This window comes from Oncorhynchus keta, chromosome 19, assembly GCF_023373465.1.
Source record: "Oncorhynchus keta strain PuntledgeMale-10-30-2019 chromosome 19, Oket_V2, whole genome shotgun sequence".
Classification (NCBI taxonomy): Eukaryota; Metazoa; Chordata; class Actinopteri; order Salmoniformes; family Salmonidae; genus Oncorhynchus; species Oncorhynchus keta.
Genome location: NC_068439.1, coordinates 69487063 through 69502916, shown reverse-complemented (window position 1 = coordinate 69502916; position 15854 = coordinate 69487063). Strand labels below are relative to the sequence as shown.

At 44.8% G+C, this 15854-nt stretch overlaps 1 protein-coding gene across 6 annotated transcripts in view; it reads left to right on the top strand.

The window, feature by feature from the left end:
• Positions 1-15854, top strand: part of LOC118398780 (unconventional myosin-VI-like) — a 128698-nt gene that overhangs the window by 23047 nt on the left and 89797 nt on the right. For 5 of the 6 annotated variants that reach the window (XM_035794475.2, XM_035794479.2, XM_035794474.2 and 2 more), the window contains exon 2: positions 10428-10548. In XM_035794475.2, the coding sequence (XP_035650368.1) occupies positions 10432-10548 (117 nt within the window). In that variant the 5' untranslated portion in view covers positions 10428-10431. Of the gene's footprint in view, positions 1-9917; positions 10035-10427; positions 10549-15854 lie in introns of all 6 variants that reach the window. The other variant, XM_035794476.2, reaches the window with a different exon arrangement.

The window sequence follows — 15854 nt, the reverse complement described above, 5'->3', positions numbered from 1 at the left end:
ATCACACTTCCCAGGTCCCACTATGTTCCATTCAAGGAACAACAAATCAACCCTTCCCAGGTCCCACTATGTTCCATTCAAGGAACAACAAATCAACCCTTCCCAGGTCCCACTATGTTCCATTCAAGGAACAACAAATCAACCCTTCCCAGGTCCCACTATGTTCCATTCAAGGAACAACAAATCACACTTCCCAAGTCCCACTATGTTCCATTCAAGGAACAACAAATCAACCCTTCCCAGTTCCCACTATGTTCCATTCAAGGAACAACAAATCAACCCTTCCCAGTTAATATAAATAATAATAATAATAATAATATGTTCCACTATGTTCCATTCAAGGAACAACAAATCAACCCTTCCCAGGTCCCACTATGTTCCATTCAAGGAACAACAAATCACACTTCCCAAGTCCCACTATGTTCCATTCAAGGAACAACAAATCAACCCTTCCCAGTTCCCACTATGTTCCATTCAAGGAACAACAAATCAACTCTTCCCAGGTCCCACTATGTTCCATTCAAGGAACAACAAATCACACTTCCCAGGTCCCACTATGTTCCATTCAAGGAACAACAAATCAACCCTTCCCAGTTAATATAAATAATAATAATAATAATAATATGTTCCACTATGTTCCATTCAAGGAACAACAAATCAACCCTTCCCAGTTCCCACTATGTTCCATTCAAGGAACAACAAATCAACCCTTCCCAGGTCCCACTATGTTCCATTCAAGGAACAACAAGTCAACCTTTCCCAGGTCCCACTATGTACCATTAAACAAACAACAATGTACCATTAAACAAACAACAATGCACCATTAAACAAACAACAAGTCAACCTTTCCCAGGTCCCACTATGTACCATTAAACAAACAACAATGTACCATTAAAAAAACAACAATGCACCATTAAACAAACAACAAGTCAACCTTTCCCAGGTCCCACTATGTACCATTAAACAAACAACAATGTACCATTAAACAAACAACAAGTCAACCCTTTCCAGGTCCCACTATGTTCCATGTTTTCTATGTTGTATTCATGGAGTACCCATATGTTATTTACTTTTGCACCCCAGTATCTCTTACTTGCATATCATCATCTGCACATCTATCACTCCAGTGTTAATGCTAAATTGTAATTATTTATTGCCTTACCGCCCTAATTCTGCTACATTTGCACATACTACATCATAGATTGACTGTACGTTTGTTTATCCCATGTGTAACTCTGTGTTGTTGATTTTGTCGCACTGCTTTGCTTTATATTGGCCAGGTCGCAGTTGTAAATGAGAACTTGTTCTCAACTGGCCTACCTGGTTAAATAAAGGTGAAATAAAAAAATACAAAAATGGTAACAAACAAAGCATTGTGCATTGCTCAAGTTCTGCTGCATGTCAGAACAAACGATGAGCCTTGATGTCTTCATAGTCAAATTTCTTTGCATGTGTAAATTGCAAAAGATGTGGTACGTGAGCTATTAAGCAAATACCTCCTTGTTACACAGCGTTGTAAAGGCCAGGTGTGCTCAGCCAGCACGTCACGCAAAAAAAATCCCTTTCCGGTGAAAATGGCTTCTATGTTTCCCAGGCATTTGGCTGGGCACTGAGCTGGAGTTACCATGTACAGTAGCAATACATCACAGTAGGACCTTGACTGAGTCCTAAATGGTATCCTATTCCCTATACAGTACACTACATAGAGAATAGGGTGCCATTTGGGATTATGTCCCTTGTCACAAGGCCAATCAAACAAATGTGTGTGCCCTTTCCTCTGCCCAGTGATTGGCAACACATTTCCTTCAAATGCACATTGCTCAAACTATATCAGATGTGCCATAGTGCCTGCATTAGTTATTGAGCAATAGTGTGAGTTGTGAAGATTGACTGGCACACCTAAAGTGCCTCAAAAGTGGCAATCTTTGAGTTGATTGCCTGGATCAAGAGAAGTAGCAACTCCTAGCCTACTCTCTCCAGAATGGCATGTGGTAATCGCATGATCAGACGTGATTCTGTATTACTGTATTACCATCATATAAACCACCATATATTTTCTGTATAGGGCTATTGGGCTCTGGTCAAAATATTATGCGCTATATAGGGAATAGGGTTCCATTTGGGACGCAAAGAGTCAGATAGCTTCTATCACTGTGCTTACTTTCCCCTCCCTGAGTTATCAGGAGGAAGGAACGGTAGGCAAGCCATATGTGAAATCTGTTCAATTAGCATCTCTGTCTTTAGTTTTACACACTAATGGATATTTGATATGATAATCAGCATGCATTCTGTATGCCAGGTAGCCCTGTATAAGGACTCTCTGACAAATACAGATCTTTGCTATTGTGACTTAGGCTACTAGCTAGAATGTGACAGCAATTCTGTTTGTGAACACTTGGGCCTACGTGTATTTTCAGTCATTTTCGGGGAACGTTGAACCTTCAATAATTCTATAGTAAGATGTAAGGCAGCTCTGCTTCTAGCTCCTAAGAAACTTTGTAGTATTTTTTGTGTGTGTTATTTCGTACATTATTTGCCTTGTTTTTAAATGATTTTTTATTACATACAGCTGGAAATAACTTTTGGATGTCAGAGCAGAGGTAACTCACCATCATTACGACCAGGAATACGACTTTCCTGAATTTGATCCTTTGTTCGTACCCACCAGTGCAATATAACTTCATCCAGAGGCTGCTCCAAAACACTGCAGGCGGAGAAGAGGCATTCGGAGTGGATTTCTAGTCCGACTCAGGTGTTGTGCACACCATCCACCACTTCCAGTATATTACTTGCTAATGTTCAGTCTCTGGATAATAAAGTAGATGAGCTCAGGGGAGGATCTCCTTCCATAGCGACATCAGGTATTGTAACATACTGTTTCACTGAAACATGGCTCTCTCGGGATATACTGTCCCCGTCCATACAACACGCTGGGTTCTCAGTACATCGCACAGACAGGAATAAAGAACTCTCCAGGGAAGAGGAAAGGCGGGGGTATTTGTTTCATGATTAGCTACTCATGGTGTGATTGTGATAACATACAGAAACTCAAGTCCTTTTGTTCACCCGACCTAGAATACCTCACAATCAAATGCCAACCATATTACCTCCGAAGAGAATTATCTTCGGTTATAGTCACAACTGTGTATTGTCCCCCTCAAGCCAATACCACAGTGGCCCTCAAAGAACTACACTGGATGCAAACTGGAAACCACATATCCTGAGGCTGCATTTATTGTAGCTGGCGATTTTAACAAAGGAAATCTGAGGAAAACGCTACTGAAGTTCTACCAACACATTGACTGTAGTTCTCGCGCTGGGAAAACATTAGATCACTACTACTCAACTTTTTGAAATGCCCCGCCCTCCCTGATCATGACTCCATTTTGATCCTCCCTTCCTTTAGGCACAAACTCAGCACGGGTACTTTCTGTTAAGGTCTATTCAACGCTGGTCTGACCAATCGGAATCCATGCTTCAAGATCATGCGGACTGGGATATGTTCCAGGTAGCCTCAGAGAATAACATTGACAAATACATTGATGCGGTGACTGAGTTCATCAGGAAGTGTAACCTCTGACTATTAAAACCTACCCAAACCAGAAACCGTGGATAGATGGGAGAATTTACGCTAAACTGAAAGTGCGAACCTCCTTATTTATCCATGGCATTTATCCATGGTGACTGTGAATATGGTTGAATACAAACAGTGTAGTTATTCCTGCCGTAAGACAATCAAACTGGCAAAGCATCAGTACAGAGACAAAGTGGAGTCACAATTCAACGGCTCAGACACCAGAGGTGGCAGGGTCTACAGACCATCACGGACTACAAAGGGAAACCCAGCCATGTCGGCGGACACCGTCTTACTTCTGGACAAGGTAAACACCTTCTTCACCTGCTTTGAGGATAGCACAGTGCCACCGACGCGGCCCGCTACCAAGGACTCCTTCTCCGTGGCTGACATGAGTAAGACATTTAAGCGTGTTAACCCTCGCAAGGCTGCCGGCCCAGACGGCATCCATAGCCGCGTCATCAGAGCGTACGCAGACCAGCTGGGTGGGGTGTTTACGGACATATTCAATCTCTCCCTATCCCAGTCTGCTGTCCCCACTTGCGTCAAGATGTCCACCATTGTTCCTCGACCCAAGAAAGCAAAGGTAACTGAACTAAATTACTATTGCCCCACGTCATCATGAAGTCATTGAGAGGCTAGTTAAGGATCATATCACCTCTACCTTACCTGACACCCTAGATCCACTTCAATATGCTTACCACCCCAATAGATCCACAGATGATGCTATCGCCATCGCACTGCACACTGCCCTATCCCATCTGGACAATGGGAATACCTATGTAAGAATGCTGTTCATTGACTATAGCTCAGCATACCCTCCAAGCTCACCATTAAGCTCGGGGCCCTGATTCCAAACCCTGCCCTGTGCAACTGGGTCCTGGATTTCCTAACGGGTCACCCCCAGGGGGTGAAGGTGGAAAACAACACCTCCACTTCGCTGATCCTCAACATAGGGGCAACACAAGGGTGTGTGCTCAGCCCACTCCTGTACTCCCTGTTCACCCATGACTGCGTGGCCACGCACGCTTACAATTCAATCATCAAGTTTGCAGATGACACAATATTAGTAGGCCTGATTACCAACAATGACGAGACAGCCTACAGGGAGGAGGTGAGGGCCCTGGGAGAGTGGTGCCACTAAAATAACTTCTCACTCAACTTCAACAAAACAAAGGAGCTGATTGTGGCAATGGTGTGAAGCCCCTCTCCACACCACTACCACTCTCTGTTGTCATCTATGCATAGTCACATTAATTAACTCTACCTACATGTACATACTACCTCAATTAACCGGTACCTCCGCACATTGACTCTGTATCGGCACCATTTACATCATTTACATTACACCCCCCTGTATATAATGTTATTTTTTACTGCTCCTCTTTAATTACTTGTTACTTTTATCTCTTATTCTTATCCGTATTTTTTTAAAACTGCACTGTCGGTTGGGGGCTCGTAAGTAAGCATTTCACTGTAAGGTCTATCTATACCTGTTGTATTCAGCGCATGTGACTAATACAATTTGATTTGATGGTGGACTTCAGGAAACAGCAGAGGGAGCACGCCCCTATCCACATCGACGGGGCCGCAGTGGAGAAGGTGGAAGCTTCAAGTCCCTCGCCATACACATCACTGATGTGATTTTCTGGATTTTTTTTTCTCATTTTGTCTTTCATAGTTGAAGTGTACCTATGATGAAAATTACAGGCCTCTCTCATCTTTTTAAGTGGGAGAACTAGCACAATTGGTGGCTGACTAAATACTTTTTTGCCCCACTGTATGTGTATGTGACAGATAAAATGGGATTTGAGTTGAAGCTACACTGTCAGATGTTCAGATGCAGAGTGTTGGCTGCTGTGGGTGGTTTTCACGATCGGTCTTGCCACTCTTTGTTCTGCTCTGCATGGCTCGCCAAGGCAGTTCTAGTAACACATTTGGATAATGTGAATAGAGTAGGCTACTGCTTTAATTGTGGGTGGGCACACCGTTTGTTTGCATCCAAATATTTACTTACGGCCTAGTAATAGTAGTTATTCTAGTCATCTTGAAATGCAAACTGGATTGCATTCCGTTTCTACTGAACTAAGACCACCACCACACCTTGAATGACGGAATGGAAATGTCCTAAAGTAATATTTAACTGGGTTAATCTGATAAGCGACCCGTGAACGTGTCATCAGGAAGCCAGGAGGGATTTTGAGTATTGACCTCATATCCTGATCCACAGGAGGTTGGTGGCACCTTAATTGGGGAGGAGTGGCATCAAATATGCCAAACACATGGTTTGATGCCATTCCATTTGGCTCCGTTCCAGACATTATTATGAGCCGTTCTCCCCTCAGCAGCCTCCACTGATCCTGATGTGTTTTCAGGAATGACGCTTTGACACACTAATTCAAATAATCCTGCATCATCAGTGCTGATGTCACGTGTCTTAGTATTGGGAATACTTCCCACTCCTCAATAGAGACTGGTCAGAGTGACGTTAGCCATGTGCCGTACCGTTATTGGGCAGGTGTAGCGAGATATTATGAACAGATAATAGAGAATACCTAGTAAACAGTCACCACTAGCTGCTAGCCAGCCTCCGCCCAGTACCCTGCCCTGAACCTTAGTCACCGTTAGTAGCTGGCTATCACCCGGTACTCTATCCTGCATCTTAGAGACTGCTGCCCTACTATGTACATTAAACACTGGTCACTTTTAATAATGTTCATACTGTTTGATCACTTCACATGTATACACTGTATTCTAGTCATGACTCATCAAATACAGTATAACTACTGCTTTACACACCTTTTCTATTCATATAGCGTTCATACTGTCTATACACACCATTATATTCTGAGTGTACAAAACATTAAGAACACCTTCCTGATATTGAGTTGAACCCCTTTTGCCCTCAGAACAGCTTCAATTTGTTAGTGCATGGACTCTACAAGGTGTCAAAAGTGTTCCACCGCCATGCAATCTCCATAGACAAAAATTGGCAGTAGACTGGCCTTACTTAAGAGCTCAGTGACTTTCAATGTAGCACCGTCATAGGATGCCACCTTTCCAACAAGTGAATTCGTCAAATGTATGCCCTGCTAGAGCTCCTTGGGTCAACTGTAAGTACTGTTATTGTGAAGTAGAAACGTCTAGGAGCAACAACTTTCATGCCGTGATACGGTGGGCCACACATGCTCATAGAACGGGGCCGCCGAGCGACGTAGCACGTAAAGATCGTCTGTCCTCGGTTGCAACACTCACTACAGAGTTCCAAACTGCTTCTGGAAGCAACGTCAACACAAATACTGTTCGTCAGTAGCTTCATGAAATAGGTTTCCATGGCCGAGCAGCCGCACACAAGCCTAAGATCACCATGCACAATGCCAAGCTTCAGCTGGGGTGGTGTAAAGCATTGAATTCTGGAGGAGTGGAAATGCATTCTCTGGAGTGATGAATCACACTTCACCATTTGGCAGTCTGACGGACAATTCTGGGTTTGGCTTATGCCAGGAGAACGCTACCTTCTCCAATACATAGTGTCATCTGTAAAGTTGGAATAATGGTCTGGGGCTGTTTTTCATGGTTCGGGCTAGGTCTCTTAGTTCCAGTGAAGGGAAATCTTAACGCTACAGCATACAATTACATTCTTGACAATTCTGTGCTTCTAACTTTGTGCCAACAGTTTAGGGAAGGCCCCTTCCTGTTTCAGCATGACAATGTCCCTATGCGCAAAGCGAAGTCCATGCAGAAATGGTTTGTCGAGATGTGTTGAAGAACTTGACTGGCCTGCACAGAGTCCTAACCTCAACCCCATCGAACACCTTTGGGATGAATTGGAACGCCGACTGCGAGCTGTTGTGGAAAATCTTGAGTCAAATATTTGCACAGATACCGGAACTTGTGAATTCAATTTAGACTTTATTACAAACGTAACAGCCCTTCCATGGAAAAGACAAAATTCTCTAATTACAGAGTTCTGACTTTATAGTTTTTCCCGTCTTTACATTGCACATATAGTCACTCTTTGTATGTACATGAACAACTCCTATTTGCCTTATAGTTCTCCCATCTTTGCATTACGTATAGAATCCCCTCCCTCTATACGAAAATGTCTCCTCTTGACCTTTCTCCACCATTATCTTTCCATCTCAGTTCTTGCTTGTTAATGCCCACATCTGACAGCTGTATAGGTTATAATGGTAGCAGGCCCTGTTCATATATGTTCCATTCCTTATATAGCCACTCTGTCTTAGCACTTCAAAGTGGACAGTCTAAACACTGCCTGCTAATATATTATTATTATGAGTTTTGCATGAGTTTCACGACCACAGAGCCAAGCCTAATCGGCCAGCATCAGTGCCCGACCTCACTAATGCTCTCTGACGTTGCTCGTTCTGAAATGTCTTAATTTCTTAATTTTTACTTTTTGGATCATGTGTGTATTGTTTTGTATTACTGCACTGGAACTAGAAACACAAGCATTTCGCTGCACCTGCAATAACATCTGCAAGTCTGTGTATGTGACCAATCAACTTTGATTTGATAGTATATTCAGATGGAATTACACTTCAGAATGAGGATGTGATGTGTAGTACTTACATTGGCAGGTGATTTTTACAGCCCAGCCAATAAGTTACTAGCAACCTTTGACCTATGCTTTGCTACACCTGATTGGATAAAGGGACATTCCTGGAATCTTAGAGCCTTCTATGCTGCTGAGGCATGGAGAGTTCCGTGTTTGAATGGATGATGTGATATTTTGGGTATTATTGAATTTGGCTTATTTTAGGATGATGTGAAAAGCAAAGACCCAGTCAGCTCTTGGCACAGTGCTGAATTGTTATAGAGGTTATTTTGATTGACGGTCCACATTCAAAACTCTCCAGCTTAAGGAAGTTTGTTCCACTTTGATTACCAGACAAAAATAACTTTAAGATTGCAGGCAAGCACCCATGTAGGCTAGTTGTATCGTTTGTTGTTGTGGCCAGTAACATTGTGAATAGGCCTAGACATAATTTGGTTGGCTTTACTAGTGTTCCTCTTCTTATAACAAGAAAATATGTTCCATTATTATTTATGATCTCACCCTTTTTAGTAGGTTAATAGGATCAGCACACCCCTTAGACGTTAAAGCAGCTAAACACAACCAGGCCTATTAGTTTGTCAATTCTGGACTAAGGCTCATTGTCAGTGCCAAGTTGATCAGGCCCTAGCTATTCCATTGTTTCACAAGAGGGAAAACCCCTGAGGAGATGCTGAACAAACTTAGTCTGACATTTCACTCATTGAGTTTGTTTGCTTTTAATTTTAGCATAGTTATTTGTGTCTGTGGCACCTGTATTTTAATGTGAAAGTGAAAGTTAACATTATGTTTTCGAATGACATCCCCAAGACGTAAAATATATAGTGTAAACAATAGTGGTCCTAAAACAAAGCCTTGAGGAACACTGAAACTTACAGTTGATTTGTTAGAGGACAAACCATCCACAGAGAAAAACTGATATCTTTCCGACAGATAAGATCTAACCCAGGCCAGAACTTGTCCGTGTAGACCAATTTGGGTTTCCAATCTTTCCAAAAGAATGTGGTCATTGATGGTGTCAAAAGCAGCACTAAGGTCTAGGAGTCTGGACACCCTAAGGTCCTGGGACCTGGACAAACTCTACAGATTTGTGTCTCAATTCTCGGTCAACAGACCCCTATCTGGAACAAACTCTGAATTGGAGAAACTTAAATGTGGGCATCCGGCTCCAGTGTGCCGCTAATGTTACTGCTGAGAATTGCAAGGCTCCTTAAGTAACGATATTATCCCAATACTTAGGTGCCTATACGATATGTATTGCGATTTGATACTGCAATTTAATGGTCCTAACATATTGCTCACTATATGTCTGATACAGAGAAACAAGAGAGCATGAGAAAGCTAGTTTTGATCAGTCAGGGAAATAAAAGTGTGGAAATCATGTTTGCTCACTATTTAAAAAGAAGATGGAGAACAAGCTATAGGATGGACAAGTAGCAGAGTTTTGGCGCAGGTATAGCTGACTTTGGCTTTCTTTACGGTATCAAGCAAGAACAAAATATTGTTTAGTTCTAGGGCAAAACAACTAAACATGCTTCCCTTGGGGTCCCCAGGACCGAGTTTGGGAAACGCTGCTCTATGGGGTCTTACGTCAGAGTTGTTTTGGCCCAGACTTAGGCCTACACATTGAAGTAGTTTGTGGCCTGTCTGTCATCCCTTTAGGCTTTGTGTTTTTTATGGATCACAACACAACAGCCTGGGGTGGCTGCAGATTTCCCTGAGGGGCTGTTAGGCTGCTCATTCTACTGTATTGTAATCTCACCACAGTAACAGGATCAGCTGGTGGTTGGACTCAACAACATGATTATTGGAGACCTGGCCACAGCAAGGCCCAGGAGAATGTGTTTAACCTGAATCTGCTGGTGTGCTGCTCATCTGCTTAGGGTAGGCTACAAATACTCTACAATTAGTGTGCACCCCAAATGCCCTGGGCAAAAGTAGTTCACTATAAAGGGAATAGGGTGGCATTTGGGTATAAGTCTAGTGCCAGTGAAATTAAGCAAACACCTTGAAAATAGGATTTAGAAATATAGGCTATTCAATTTTAAAGCATACTGGGAGTGAGTATTAGCCATTCCATACACAGTTTTGCTTGATCTATTGTCTTCATATTTGTAGTGCTAGCCTGTACATTTTGTAATAACTTTGTAGGCTAAATGCCCCTTGGGGATGAAGGAATTTTTAAAAAGTGTGAATTAAATGTGATAACTGTTTTGATGGCTTTAGGAAAGGAACCAGCCTCTAATGGCCCCCTGTGTCTGTCCTCTTGTCTTGTAGTGTCATGGAGGATGGGAAGCCGGTGTGGGCGCCCCACCCAGGAGATGGGTTCCAGCTGGGGACCATAGTGGACATAGGAGCAGACAGTTTGACCATCGAGCCACTGAAACAGGGGCAAAAGGTGGGTGATCACACACGCATGTTCAAAAACAGACGTCCATGATCACTGTATTATTTTCCACCCAGAAAATGTACATAATGGAGGCCAAAAGGGAAACATCTACTTTAAAAACGGCAAGAGTTAGTTTTTAGATGGTACCCTATAGATCAAGGGTGCTCAACTCTTACCCTACGAAGTCCGGAACCTGAGGGTTTACTGTTCTACCTAATCATTAATTCCAACCTAAATCAGTCCCTGATTAGAGGGGGAACAATGACAAAAAGCAGTAGAACTGGTTTTCGAGGACCAGAGTTGCGTTTGAGGGCTACAGATGGTACCCTGCAGATCAGGGATCACCAACTAGATTCAGACTGGCTCTAACCACAATAGAAAGAGGAGTGGGAGGCCTCGGTGCACAACTGAGCAAGAGGACAAGTACATTAGAGTGTCTAGTTTGAGAAACAGATGCCTCATGTCCTCAACTGGCAGCTTCATTAAATAGTACCCGCAAAACACCCGTCTCAACAGTGAAGAGGCGACCCCGATGCTGGCCTTCTAGCTGGCATATCTCAGACTAGCCAATAAAAATAAAAGATTACGGTGAGAAAAACAACGCAGACACTGGACAGAGGAACTCTGCTTAGAATGCCAGCTTCCCGGAGTCACCTCTTCACTGTTGAAGTTGAGACGGGTGTTTTGCGGATACTATTTAATGAAGCTGCCAAAGCAAGACAAGCGTTTGTGTAAGTTTATCGATAGCCTAGCATAGCATTATGTCCAGCTAGCAGCAGGAAGCTTGGTCACGAAAATCAGAAAAGCAATCAAATTAATCGTTTACCTTTGATGATCTTCTGATGTTTTCACTGCCGAGACTCCCAGTTAGACAGCAAATGTTCCTTTTGTTCCATAAAGATTATTTTTATACCCAAAATACCTCCGTTTGTTGGTCACGTTATATTGAGAAATCCACCGGAAATAGCGGTCACAACAAATTATATCCATAATATCGACAGAAACATGGCAAACGTTTTTTATAATCAATCCTCAAGGTGTTTTTCAAATATCTATTAGATAATATATCAACCAGGACAATTGGCTTTTCAGTAGGAGCGAGTGGAAAAATGACTACTTCTGTCTTTTACGCAAGAATCACTCTGAGAGCTGGCCACTTACACAATGTAGTCGTTTATGCTCATTCTTCAACATAAAGGCTTGAAACTACGTCTAAAGGCTGTAGACACCTTAGGGAATACGTAGAATAAGGAATCTGGTCGATATCCCTTTCAATTGCCAATAGGGGTTAATGGACAAAAAATCTGCTTTTCTTTCAAAAACAAGGACCTTTCTAACTGACCCCAATCTTTTGAACGGTAGTTTAAGTATTAAGTATTCAGAGACTGGTAATTAAGCTCAGGTGCATCCTGTTTCCATTGATCATCCTTCAGATGTTTCTACAACTTGATTAATTGTACATGATTTGGAAAGGCACACACCTGTCTATTAAAGGTCCCACAGTTGACAGTGCATGTCAGAGCAAAAACCAAGCCATGAGGTCGAAGGAATTGTCTGTGGAGCTCCGACACAGGATTGTGTCGAGAAATAGATCTGGGGAAGGGTACCAAAACATGTCTGCACCATTGAAGATCCCCAAGAACACACTTGCCTCCATTCATAAATGGAAGAAGTTTGGAACAACCAAGAGATAGTGGTCGGGGGAGAAGGGCCTTGGTCAGGGAGGTGACCAAGTACCCGATGGTCACTCTGACAGAGCTGTAGAGTTCCTCTGTTGAGATGGGGAGAAACTTCCAGAAGGACAACCATTTCTGCAGCACTCCACCAATCAGGCCTTTATGGTAGAGTGGCCAGACGGAAGCCGCTTCTCAGTAAAAGGCACATGATAGCCCGCTTGGAGTTTGCCAAGAGGCACCTAAAGTCTCTCAGACCATGAGAAACAAGATTCTCTGGTCTGATGAAACCAAGATTGAACTATTTGGCCTGAATGCCAAGCGTCACGTCTGGAGGAAACCTAGCATCATCACTACGGTGAAGCATGGTAGTGGCAGCATCATGCTGTGGGGATGTTTTTCAGCAGCAGGGACAGGGACAATAGACAGGATCGAGGCAAAGACAACGGCAAGACAATGCAGGAGTGGCTTCGGGACAAGTCATTGAATGTCTGAGTGGCCCAGCCAGAGCCCAAACTTGAACCTGATCGAACATCTCTGGAGAGACCTGAAAATATCTGTGCAGCAAAGCTCTCCTTCCAATCTGATAGAGCTTAAGAGGATATGCAGAGAAGAATGGGAGAAATTCCCCAAATACAGGCGTGCCAAGCTTGTAGTGTTATACCTAAGAATACTTGAGGCTGTAATCGATGCCAAAGGTGCTGAGTAAAGGGTCTGAATACTTGTAAATGTGACTTTTCTGTTTTTGATTTATTATACATTTGCAAACTTCGCCATGAAATGAGCAGCAACAGTACAGAACCATCGCTAGACCGGCACATTCCTTACTCACTAGGTGTGCAATTAAAGGGCCAGATGCACAATTAAAGTGAATTATACAAAAAAATCTAAATGTGTTAGTTTTCTTCGAGACCAAAAAATAATTGTCTTCTGATATGATTTAAACATTAACATGGACTCAGAACATCCAATTAGTTTTTTCTTTGTGAACAATTGTAATTTTAAGAGTGAAAAACTAAAACAAATCTTAAACCAGGCAAAATAAAACTCAGAACATCATTTAGGAAAATATTAAACAATTTTTTTGGAGGGTGGTCATATTTTATAGGTCCCCCTTAGAGTTGTTTATTAAGCATTATTTTACCAAGTATGTTGACAGACTACTTTCTCTTGTACAATTAGGACCCAGGGGGAGAGAAGAGAAGAATGTGCCTATTTGAAAGCTAGAAAAAAATAATTGTAGCTTGCGACGTGTTTCATTTTTTTGAAGTAGCTCTCTTTCTAGAAAAGCTGCAGCGGGCGCCCTATACAGGATACCCGACAGAGGGCACCCTATACGTGATACCCGACAGAGGGCACCCTATACGGGATACCCGACAGAGGGCACCCTATACGTGATACCCGACAGAGGGCACCCTACGGGATACGACAGGATACCCGACAGAGGGCACCCTATACGGGGGATACCCGACAGAGGGCACCCTATACGGGATACCCGACAGAGGGCACCCTATACGTGATACCCGACAGAGGGCACCCGTGATACCCGACAGAGGGCACCCTATACGGGATACCCGACAGAGGGCACCCTATACGGGATACCCGACAGAGGGCACCCGTGATACGTGATACCCGACAGAGGGCACCCTATACGTGATACCCGACAGAGGGCACCCTATACGTGATACCCGACAGAGGGCACCCTATACGTGATACCCGACAGAGGGCACCCTACGTGATACCCGACAGAGGGCACCCTATGATACCCGACAGAGGGCACCCTACGGGATACAGAGGGTGATACCCGACAGAGGGCACCCTATACGTGATACCCGACAGAGGGCACCCTATACGTGATACCCGACAGAGGGCACCCTATACGGGATACCCGACAGAGGGCACCCTACGGGATACCCGACAGAGGGATACGGGATACCCGACAGAGGGCACCCTATACGTGATACCCGACAGAGGGCACCCTATACGTGATACCCGACAGAGGGCACCCTATACGGGATACCCGACAGAGGGCACCCGACAGAGGGCACCCCTATACGACAGAGGGGGATACCCGACAGAGGGCACCCTATACGTGATACCCGACAGAGGGCACCCTATACGTGATACCCGACAGAGGGCACCCTATACGGGATACCCGACAGAGGGCACCCTATACGGGATACCCGACAGAGGGCACCCTATACGTGATACCCGACAGAGGGCACCCTATACGTGATACCCGACAGAGGGCACCCTATACGGGATACCCGACAGAGGGCACCCTATACGGGATACCCGACAGAGGGCACCCTATACGGGATACCCGACAGATACCCGACAGAGGGCACCCTATACGTGATACCCGACAGAGGGCACCCGGGATATACAGAGGGCACCCTATACGGGATACCCGACAGAGGGCACCCTATACAGAGGGTGATACCCGACAGAGGGCACCCTATACGTGATACCCGACAGAGGGCACCCTATACGTGATACCCGACAGAGGGCACCCGGGATACAGAGGGTACGGGATACCCGACAGAGGGCACCCTATACGGGATACCCGACAGAGGGCACCCCCGGATACCCGACAGAGGGCATACCGGGATACAGAGGGCACCCTATACGGGATACCCGACAGAGGGCACCCTACGGATACCCGACAGAGGGCACCCTATACGTGATACCCGACAGAGGGCACCCTATACGGGATACCCGACAGAGGGCACCCTATACGGGATACCCGACAGAGGGCACCCTATACGTGATACCCGACAGAGGGCACCCTATACGGGATACCCGACAGAGGGCACCCTATACGGGATACCCGACAGAGGGCACCCTATACGTGATACCCGACAGAGGGCACCCTATACGTGATACCCGACAGAGGGCACCCTATACGGGATACCCGACAGAGGGCACCCTATACGGGATACCCGACAGAGGGCACCCTATACGGGATACCCGACAGAGGGCACCCTATACGTGATACCCGACAGAGGGCACCCTATACGTGATACCCGACAGAGGGCACCCTATACGTGATACCCGACAGAGGGCACCCTATACGGGATACCCGACAGAGGGCACCCTATACGGGATACCCGACAGAGGGCACCCTATACGGGATACCCGACAGAGGGCACCCTATACGTGATACCCGACAGAGGGTAACTTCCAACACTGGTACAAAATGAAACCCCAGTATCTGAGATCAAGTAGGCTTTCCCATAGAAGCCACCAGTCACTGTTAATTCACTTTTTCACTAGGCTAGATCATGTGTTACACAAAGTTTTTGATGTTAGCCAAACCCAGTTTCTATGGTAACTCATGCTTCCTTGTGTGGCTCTGTCATCAGCTGAACGTCGTCCTCAAACAATCTGTTCACTTAGTGTGTTTACATCCGGCCCATAAAGCACGGGACTCTGTCAGATCCTTTATTATGAAGGAAGCTGTGTGCGTGTGCGCGTAACGGATGTGTCCATTCTCCGGCCGTTATGGTCAGTTCTGGGCCTTAACACGGAGTCTGAGGGGCACAATGTGTGTTCTGTCCAGTGGCAGCCAGTTTGTGCCAGTGTACGGTGAGCTCCCATGTCACCCGACCCACTCAGAGCCGCAGCGGCATACGCAGCCTG